The following is a 10,303-nucleotide window of genomic DNA, read 5'->3' as shown; positions in this document are numbered from 1 at the left end:
GAATATTTATTAGAAAGTAAGCCAAGATACAACTCATGCGGCAAATTTTCACCAAAACTGAAAACTGAAGCAAATCGAAAAACTGCTCGCAACATGCAATTTTTGCACTCAAGAAAATATCAATTTAAGCGCTGTTAAGTGTCCCTTAACAGCATTTAATTTAAATTAATTTTAACTCCATCAAACTCCCACGATTTTACCAACTCAGGCGAAATCCTCTCCCGTTTTTGAATACTTTGAAAGCCACCCCGTTACACTTAACATCCCTGACGACGCTCACCCTCATGTTTCCCATTTTTCATACAACTTGGGTGTCAGACGCCTGCCGATTTCAGGGGATCAGTAAGTTGCCTCTCCTCCACCCGTCGGACATTGTGCGCGAATGCGTTTATATTGAACCTCATCCCCATCAAACATAAAGATTTTCTATAGTTTGGCGGTTTTCTACAGCGGCTAGCTGACGCTTAATTTTCTTAATTTTCATTCCCGGAACCCTTGAATGTTAAATTTAAACAGACTTAAATGGCTTTGCTCGTCCGCACTGCGCGGAAAATTAAATCAAGATCGTCAGCAGCTAATTGTGAAAATTCAAAGAGAAAAATAAAATGATGAAATTGGTTATGCACTGCACAGCGACTGTATTGGCCACGCAGGCCTCATCATAATAGCCGTACTTTTTTCCTTTCAAACAAAAACAAAATTTATAACCACAGCATTTTAGATGCAGAGAATTCTGGATCAGTGACCGTCGAAACGTGCGGGTTTTTTCTCTTTGCTGGTTAAAATCGAAAAGAGGATATTTAGTATAATATAGTGACAACATCCCCCACTCACTATCAATGTAAATTAACCTTCCTTCCCAAAAATTCTAAATCTCCAAAAATTTTGAATAATATGCTAGTGTTGAAATTATTAAAATCGTTTTCTTTAATTAAAAAAAAAAACGCTGCACCTCACACTCACTACTCATTTTTAAGAGTCTCTGTGGTGCAGCCCTAGCTGTATCAAAGCTTTGTCCACTCCCACTCCTGTCTTATGCAACAAAGACTTCCCAGCAAGACGAGAATCCAGAACACAACACACGTGTCGTGTCGTTTCGATTTCTGAAGTCGTGTATGTAGTCTGACTAGTCCGTGTCCGTATCTGTTCTCGTTGTGTCGTTGTACTGTTACTGTCATAGGTAATAGATAAATAGAGGTCTGGCTGTGGCTTTCAAACTGCAATCAATGCAAAAGCTGTATTGGCTATTGGCCTGAATAAATTCAGTTTTCCTTGCCCTCGCATTAATTGCGATCTTTTTCACGTAAGTGTATTTTGTATGTATACAAATATTTTTTATGTTACCAAGGCTTTATAGATGGTTTTATTATGTACATATGCGTATGTATTGTTTAGGGAATTTATACATTATTTATAAAGTATAGTATTATGGGAGACTTACATACACTTTTCGCCCAGCTCACACTTCTCGCTAGGATAGGGCATAAGGGCAAGGGCATTTGCATTGATTCTTCTCATGGGAACTGGACGTGTGTGAGGTGTGAGTCTTGCATAATTATATAATTTTTTCCATAATACATAGATAATAATTATGTATGTATATGTATTATATTAGGTGTGTATTAGTAGTCACTCAACAAAAGCTGTTTGTATGTATATATTAAGTCTAAGAATGAAGTCTTTTGCTTCGCAGATTGCTTCCGCTATCACCTCATCCTCCACCTAAACGGCGAGCGTGACTGACGAATTTCCGTTCAGAAAACAGAAAAATTGACTACAATGAATAAAGACAGAAAGAAAGAGTTTCTTAAAGAAATGCAAGAAAATCACAAGTTGGGAGTTGAAATGCAACAGCGGGACAGATTTGCACATGGCGCGAGGTATTATAGTTTGTTATTGTCTTGCTTATGTACGTATATGTATAATTACCATAAATAATTACACATTATTGGTTTTTTTTACTTACGAGTTTTTATTTTTAATTACTTAACAAAGGAATGTATGGAAAAATCACGACTCATGTTGACATACGTACTCGCTTAATTCTCGGCCAAATAGGGCGCTCCATGTTATTCTTAAATGGAGGAAACTGAGAATTGCGAGTGAATTTATTAGTGATATGTATTTGCGTAGATATATTATATTGTATATTTAGTCCGAAGTCAAATATTTTTATTGTTCATACATGTATTATGTTGCGTCTTTTTATGAAATTTCAGTCGCGTGTTGGAGATTCGTGCTGGTCGGTTCAAATTTGCTGCAGACAGTCTGAAGAAGATGACGCTCAGGTGCATTCTGGAAAACAAAGAGTTTTTCACTGATGAGACACTCAACCCGACCAATCCCTTCAATTGCATTTGTAAGTAAAAAAATATTGCTGGATTTAATTTGAATTTTCATACTGCCAAGAATGGTAACAGCTTTGTTAGTACCATATGAATTAACTCTATAACATTTCTGAGAACAAATAGTTAATCTTAAAAAAATCCTAAAATGTTCTATGCAACAGTTAAAAATTAATACCTTGTCATAATATTAAATATTCATCCTTTTTCTAGCAAACCCGTTGAAGTCAGAATTGATTTCGTTGGAGGCTGAGCTGGTGAATGCTAAAGCAGCAACTCAAATGGTTAAAGTCGAGGACTCAAAGTGCGCATTGCAGTGCAGAATGATGCAGAAGCTGTTGAACAATAAGATGGAGTCGCTGCAGTTTCCGGTGACCGCCAATAGTGACTGTAAGGAGGTCACTGATCTGTGGAAAAGTCTTGTTGCTGTCAACCCAGAGAATCTAAAGGAATTGATCAGAAGGGGTGCTTGCGAACACATGACTTGGAACCTGAGACCTTTCTTCAGTCACCTGCTGCAGTTCAAGAGCTTGCAAGTCTTGGAACTGGATCATTTTCCAGTTGATGACTCAGACCTTTGCAAAATTGCGACAGACCTTCAAGAGCTCAGGTAATTTTGTATATATCTCCTCTCCCCTAGGTTTAAGAAGGTTGTTTGTATAATCCCCAGTCCATTAAGAAAATTTTGACAAAACATGAGTGCTCGATCTGGGTAGGGGGTAGGCGAGCAAACATTGCAAGTTCATGTTCATAAAATCACTGCAAACATTTAACGTAAATGAAAAATTTTGGTGATTGTGGCAACCCCAGAACCCCAGGATCTAATTAAATTTGAGAGCGGTTTTATGCTCTCTCACCTATTAGCAAGTTGCAGAAGCGAAATAAAAAGAAAATAGAAAATAAGAGTTTGGCCAGTTAGGAAAGAGGGTTATTTAAAAAAATTGTCACATTATGTGCCAATATCGCAACTGAAAAATAAATTGTTACATCCTGATTTATTTTCCTTTCTAAAAAAATCATGCTTCTAGCCTGGGTGTACGTTCCTAAATTCCCTTAAAGTTTGAATAAAAACTCAATTTTAAACCGTCATAAAATTTTTTCTTTCAGGGTGCTTAAAGTGTATGCAGATGAAACCACGTCGGAGACAGGAATTGCTGCCCTCGCCAAGTTACAGCACCTGCAGAAGTTCTACTTTGAGGATCTTGATCAAATCTGCGAGGAATCCCTCTTGTATGAGCTCTGCTTCCAGCATCTGCCTGGTCTGTTAGAAGTGGGCTTTGCCATCAAGAGGGACTTTATGTTGGATTACCAAGAAGCATACTTGTGCATCAATGGCCATTTAATGGCCATGGTGCTGGAAGAGCTGGAAAAGCCATGTCAACTGGGTCTGCAGAAGATGCAGCTGGTGGGTCTGCCAACCATCCCGCAATGCGTCACCTTTCCTAAACTCAAGTCTTTCTTTGTCGTCAATCCTGAGGGACCTCTTACAATTGATGATCGGTTCTCCAATGTGTCCGAACTGGGTCTCTTTATCATGCCTTCCATGCGCGAATGCTACTCTATTTTCGGTCGACTTGGACGCCAGCTGACCAAACTGCACTTGCTCGTCCGCAGCACCATAGACGTGTCTAAGGTGCTTGAGTTGTGTCCCAATCTGAGTGAACTGAACATCTATGCAAAGCGTTTAGTCTCTTCGAGCAAACTGAAGCCAGAAACGCTGAGTAAGCTGCGAGAATTGAATGTGCGAATGTCCCACCATGCTAGCGTTGCTGTGCAGCCGGGACTCACACTCCAACTGCTGCAAGCGCCCAAACTGCGCTCAGTTGCGCTTTTCTCGGAGAACAACAAGTACATCATTGGCTTGGAAGAACTTCTGGCTATTGTGGAAGAGGCAAAGGGAAAGAAGATTCTGCGCAGGTTGCAAATTTTGAAAGTTGAGTGCGACGTGGAAGAGATGATTCCTACCGACAGAGAAGAGTACGGTTATCTGTTCTGTAGATTAGTGATGAATTGTCCCCGTCTGCACTCCATGACCAAGGATGCCATTAGTTTTACAATGCTAGGATTTGTAGCTGCGCTCACTGGTATGCCTGGCTATCTTCGTGAGCCAAAACCATTTGATTTGTTTTGAAAATCAGACTAATGATGTGAGAAACAATTTATTAGAGAAATGCAAGTTGCTCACACATCTCCAAAAATTACAATAATTGTTAAATTAACCTAATAAAGGAACTATAAAAAATAAATTACTGTCGTTTCTGCTTTTTTTCCCAAAATAAGAAATCTATCAGTTATCCTTAAAACTAAATGCTTTCTGCCATAGATAAGCATTACCTATCTTTTATGAGTAGATTTTTGAAACCACATTTTAGTTCCAATTCCCAGCCACGGTATAGATGAGAACTGAATAGGCGAGTAACAGGATGTTATGACGTATACGTATCATCATTTTCGTTTTTCGATTTAAAACTTGACTGAAATGTTTGGTTTTCTTGTCCTCGAATATAAAAATCTAAAAATGAAAACAAAATGCATCATCATATAATTTTATTTGCGTCTCACTCCTTGCAATCAAAAGTGATGCGAGAGAGAGATATGTGAAAATGACGAGACAGGAAATGCTCGTGCAGACTAACATAACGGATGTAAAAAATGACGCTAAAAAGTGATTCTCATGCCACCTATGTAAATGAATCATTCAGTGGCTATGCGGTGCAAAGTGAGATGGTTCGCTTTCGATTTCTTTTATGTGTGATTTTCGTATTGGTGAGTTACAATTTTCAAATCACTAATATCTATCAACTAATCTATATATGAGAAGTTCACTTGCTCCTTCCTGATAAGCCAGCCTCTAAAAGGCCATCAGCGAGAAAGAAAAAATTCTAAACGTTTCCAACTAGCTTTATTGTATTGTTCAATATCATGCTAAATGATTTTATTTAGATCATCAGAAGAGAAATTTCATAATTAAGTGTTGCGGCAAATCGTCTTGCGTCAACGTTGTACCCAAGCGTGCGCGACAAACTAGCACTCGAGAGAATAATGTATCTCAAAAAAAGCATTCTACGGTTCAAATTACTTCTGGTAAAAGAATAACTATATCATTCAGCTTGAGAATAACATAAATAATCAATAGGCACAAGCGCAGGAGAGATAAATTTTCAAAAAACATCAAAGTATGCTGACAAAGCGAGTGATAATACCCATCAGTCGGTAGAAACGACAGAACAAAATATTCCATCAGCCCCTTCAGGTCAAGAAAAAGGAACAGAAACCATATTAATTCCTCCAGAATCAGTCACGGAGCCTAAATCTACAGATTTTAAAATAATCCAAAGTACATATATCTCGTCCTTTTTTTTGGGACATGTCATGCTAAAAGAAAAAAACAATTAACTATATTTAGAAATATCTAAGTTGGCCGAGTTAAGTTCAATAACAACAGATTCTTCCTGTGAGAATTACATCATAATATATGAAGCTGCAAAATTAATTTTTTTATTAAACCTTTCCTAGTCACGATTAATCGAGCAGCAGTAATCTCTGCGTCACTTCCACCTACCGAAGAACCAACCACCACAACAAGAGCAGCAATATTAACTACGTTGACGATGCCAACTTCAACTATCTCCACAATTAACTTTTCTACACATACGACTATCACTTCCTCCAGTACTTTCATTTATTCTGCCACAAAAGTCCTCACTACTACTATTGATCCTAATATAGTGCGTGTTATAATATTTATATTACTCACTAATAATAAATTTTTTTATCTCTATATAGAAAATTTACGATTGTTTGGAAAACATATGCAAGAAGAACGTAGGAAATTCAAGTTAGTACTCCACAGTAAAAATATTCACTCTCCCAATCAATTATTAGGAATCATTGTTCTACAAGGACGGGCGACTAATTGGTGCTATATTTTATATTTGAGTTTTCAGTAATTTTAAACAGACGATTTCACAGACGCAAATGATTATGGGTACTGGAACGAAGCGGGTGGAATTTTGTTTTTGTGGGGGAAATCCGTGGTGAATCAATATTATTTGCAACCAAATAACATTCAAGTCAATAATAATAATAATTATTCAAGTCAAACATTAATCTCATTCCTTATATATAGCCAGAGTAGACTTTTTCAATTGGAATGATTCCTTCCATTTAAAATTAATTTAATGACATACACTTAAAATCCTTACAATGCCCGCCGAACAGTCGTATACTGCCGGTTGCATATCTTTCTCCTATCTTCACCGTGTCTTATAGAGGTCTCAGCAAGCTGCGCTGCGTCGCGTCTCGCCAGTCGGTTAATTTTTGATCGCGTGGTCAGCCTCCAGCTGCCCTGCAGCCACCGTGAAATAAAAAAATTGCCAGAAGAGAGAAAATTGGTCACCAGCCCTTTATTTGGCACTATCAAACTTCACTCTTAAAATTTTGCCAGCCGTCGGCAAAAATGATCATCGACCACCGCTAACAGAAAATTCGGTCTAAGCAGTATCCGCCTCAAAATTTCATGGCTGAGACCTTTTTACTTACATGATAGTTATAACTTAATAAAAAAGACATCCATTTAAACACTTTAAAACCATAAATGGCATTGCTTTAACCAATTCATTGATTGACAAGGTTGACTGGCAAACAAATTACAACAAATGCTGCAGTCTTGGAATGATGCCAATCGTTATAGAAAATGACACAAAAAAGGAATGCTTAGACAATTTATCTAAACGTGAGATTTACTATTATTTCTCTTTAATAAATTTAAAACGAAGGAATGAATTTTAGCCTCGGTGTGGAAATATAATTCAAACTACTGGACCGCGGCTCGCAAAACTAGAACAAACGGAACATTTCAATGGTGTTCGCCTAATCAAACGAATTCCGACTCGAAATTTGACAATTCGTCGTCGTATTGGCTGCCAGGACAGCCAAACAACTTTAACGGAGAAAACTGTGTTCACCTGCAAGTGAATAAAAGCATTGGAAGAATGTATTTAACCAACAAAAACTGCTCTAATTTCTACGTGTTCGGCTGCCAAGTCTGTAACGCAGTTTTTCAATTCAAATGTTTAACTATTCCAAAATTAGGGGAAGCCTACACCATCGCCGCCATGCTTTTCTCCAAAATGTCCCACATTCAGCTGTGACAAAACCGTAAAAAACAATTACATTTACCAGTTAAAATTCATCATGAAATTTGTACGTCAACAGACTTCATTTTTCAGCACACTATCTGATGGTAAAACCCAATACCTGACAAGTACAATATTCTTCGTTTAAGTGAAATGACCCTGTTTGAAATTTAATTCATTTTAGATCCAATCAACCATGGCTTCTGGTTTACAATCAACGGGAGGACCTACGTTTTTAGTTCAGTGAAAAAAACTGTAATTTTAATCAAAATAATTAATTAATACTTCATCTTATGTTATTGTCTGCACGTAATTTCAAATTATAAGTGGTTGGAAGCTGCGAAGGCATGCTGTGCAATAGGGATGAAGATTCTCAGCATTGAGTTTGACTACGAATACACTAATTTAATTGCCGCAGCCAAAAGTAACCAATTGTGTAACAAGAACACAAATGATGGAATGAAATTTATTTCATATTTAGATTCGTCGAATGCTGAGGGAATATTTTGGACCTCTGGAAGCGACGAAGGGTGCGAGGGGAATTTTGGGTGGTGCGCGGTGAACAAACTGGTCAGGAGCCAAGAGGCCAAGTGGTATCCAGGGGAACCGAATAATTACAACAGCAAGGAAAACTGCATATATCTCAAACTGGGTAAAACTGGAGGAACGCTCTTTGATGCGGACTGCTCGACAAGCCAACTGTACATTTGCGAGGCGAGGGACACGACCAAAACGACTTCAAGTTCTAAGGCAATAGTGGACGAGTGCGAAGCCGCATTCAACGTCTCCAAAGGCATTTAAGATTATTATAAGTTTGAGCATGTCGCGGAAATTAATCGTTTGAAATAACTTAGATGAAGTCAAGCAGATATTCAATACAACTAAATACTCTCTTAAAATCAAAGTATTTTGTGATAATAAGAAATTAAAATGTTTCAAAATTTTACTTCTTTAAACAGTGCTTTCTAAAATGCATGGGAGAAAATGGAGGATTCGTAAGTTCCGTTTATGTGTAAGGATAATTTAATATTTGACTGCTTTATCAGATGTTGAATGGAAAACTGGTTGACGAGAGAATTTTGATGATGGCCGAAAGTATGGCAGCTAATGACGCAAAACTGCAAGAAAACATGATCGCCGTTTCAACTTGCGGTTCAAAAAGTAAAAGCTTTAGATAGGAACGAGTTTAATTTGAACCACCGATAAATATCACAGGAGGGATGGACGAGTGCGACACGGCTTCGTTAATCTTCCAATGCGGCCTGGAAAATGCTCCAGAACTTGTTGCCGATATAATCAACACAGTGGAATTAAATGCGTCATCAGTATGTTTAGTTGTGTCTCTCTCTATTTCAGTATAGTAATTTCAATTTAGGAAGCAGTTCCTCTACCAGGCCTTGTACCGAAGTGCCCGACTGAGTATGACTGTGTTGTCGACGTAAACTCAATACTTTTGTGCAAACAGCAGGAGTTTATACATTAATTTTTTATCCACAGCCGCAAATGAGAGACGATTATTTAAATAACAGAGGTATATTATATTGATTCCAGATTTTTTTTTAGATATATCGCATTGCAACGTTAACAATTGTTTAGCTGTGGCGAACAATGGAACAATTTTCACTGCATGCGGAGTAAAGTATATGATCCAGTTTGATAAGGTGTCCCAATTAAAGCGTCTTAAATTTCAAAATAAATAATTTCCCATGTTGCATTCAGGTTTCGTATGAAGCAGCAGCTTCATTGTGCTGTAAATATGGCCTCAAACTGGCCTCTTTCAGTAGTCCAAGTGAGCTCTTGTGCCTGGTTAACAAATCAATGAGTAAGCAAAGCATTTTATTTGAAAATGCAAAAAATTTGTCTCTTATCTCAGGCACGATTCCCGTCGTGGATTCCCACGTCTGGCTGGCTGCAAGTAGACATGGAGTCGCGAATTACGCTTGGTGCACGTCCAGCAGCACGTTCAACCTGATGCCCACAATATCCGATCACTACCCTGAACGATCATCTATGCCCGACTGGTTTCTTATTTCGGTCAAATTTTTCGTTGAAACACAACCAACGGATATTTACATTGCCCAGGAGCGCACGGCAAGCAGATTGTTACCTTTTTGTAAGCCTTGAATCATTTCGTTTTACTTATTAAATATTTTCAATTGGGTATAATTAAAATATACTTTAAAAAGTGTATACTGCCAAAAGTTCGATTAAAATTGCTAAATCTATACCGTACTTGCATTTTCCCTGATTTATTGATATATATTAATTAATATATTCGACCAAACTTTTGTTTCATTACATAATAACATATTATGAATCAGGGAAAACTTACAGTTTCCGCTACGTTAAACGACTTGCCAGTTCTTATTAGAATCCCATGATAGGTACGTATGTACATAAAAGTATGGGTAGTCACTGCCCAAAACTTAAAGCCGCGGCGAGATGAGTAATTTTTCCATTATGATAGTTTCTACTCAACTAAATTATTTTAGAGATGCCAGCCATTAAAACTCCAATAGCAGAGGTAAAGCATTAGATTCCAATCCAGTAAATCCTAAAAATTAAAGTAAATGGGTTCGGCGCAGACTCTCGGTTCCGTGGAAATAATCAAATATATGCTCACATTGAAAAGGCGAAAAGGAAATAACATTGGCAAATACTTAGGATGAGAAAAAAATATTTGTCGGATTTATTACACAAATACGAAATCTAATGTAGTGTGCGTAGCGATATGTGTAACGACAAATATGAAAAATATAGTAGGAAAGGGTTAGTAATGGGTAACAAAGGAATATAGAAAAATATGCGCTTCTCAAAAAG

The 10,303-nt window shown here is 37.5% G+C and overlaps 2 protein-coding genes across 2 annotated transcripts; both read left to right on the top strand.

Annotated features, from left to right (window-relative positions):
• The first annotated feature begins 1,129 nt into the window (after nucleotides 1–1,129).
• LOC135940900 (uncharacterized) lies at nucleotides 1,130–4,607 on the top strand. The gene is made up of 5 exons (XM_065486019.1): nucleotides 1,130–1,303; nucleotides 1,694–1,880; nucleotides 2,220–2,359; nucleotides 2,559–2,955; nucleotides 3,453–4,607. The coding sequence occupies exons 2-5, from the start codon at nucleotides 1,780–1,782 to the stop codon at nucleotides 4,474–4,476; spliced, it is 1,662 nt and encodes a 553-aa protein (XP_065342091.1). The 5' UTR covers nucleotides 1,130–1,303; nucleotides 1,694–1,779; the 3' UTR covers nucleotides 4,477–4,607.
• Nucleotides 4,608–5,055: 448 nt separating this feature from the next.
• On the top strand, nucleotides 5,056–9,673 carry LOC135940610 (uncharacterized). The gene is made up of 25 exons (XM_065485584.1): nucleotides 5,056–5,111; nucleotides 5,167–5,233; nucleotides 5,289–5,429; nucleotides 5,482–5,682; nucleotides 5,752–5,799; nucleotides 5,862–6,073; nucleotides 6,132–6,170; nucleotides 6,231–6,264; nucleotides 6,318–6,382; nucleotides 6,978–7,080; nucleotides 7,137–7,390; nucleotides 7,440–7,505; nucleotides 7,563–7,611; nucleotides 7,668–7,738; nucleotides 7,811–7,907; nucleotides 7,965–8,276; nucleotides 8,338–8,387; nucleotides 8,443–8,478; nucleotides 8,530–8,644; nucleotides 8,699–8,808; nucleotides 8,859–8,921; nucleotides 8,981–9,014; nucleotides 9,080–9,144; nucleotides 9,203–9,305; nucleotides 9,357–9,673. Exons 1-25 carry the CDS (start codon nucleotides 5,070–5,072, stop codon nucleotides 9,605–9,607), a joined length of 2,628 nt encoding a protein of 875 aa, XP_065341656.1. The 5' UTR covers nucleotides 5,056–5,069; the 3' UTR covers nucleotides 9,608–9,673.
• Nucleotides 9,674–10,303: the final 630 nt, after the last annotated feature.

The sequence above is a fragment of the Cloeon dipterum genome, chromosome 3 (genome assembly GCF_949628265.1).
Source record: "Cloeon dipterum chromosome 3, ieCloDipt1.1, whole genome shotgun sequence".
In the NCBI taxonomy this organism is placed as follows: domain Eukaryota; kingdom Metazoa; phylum Arthropoda; class Insecta; order Ephemeroptera; family Baetidae; genus Cloeon; species Cloeon dipterum.
The sequence above is the reverse complement of the archived record's forward strand: the minus strand, read 5'-3'. Positions and strand labels throughout refer to the sequence as shown.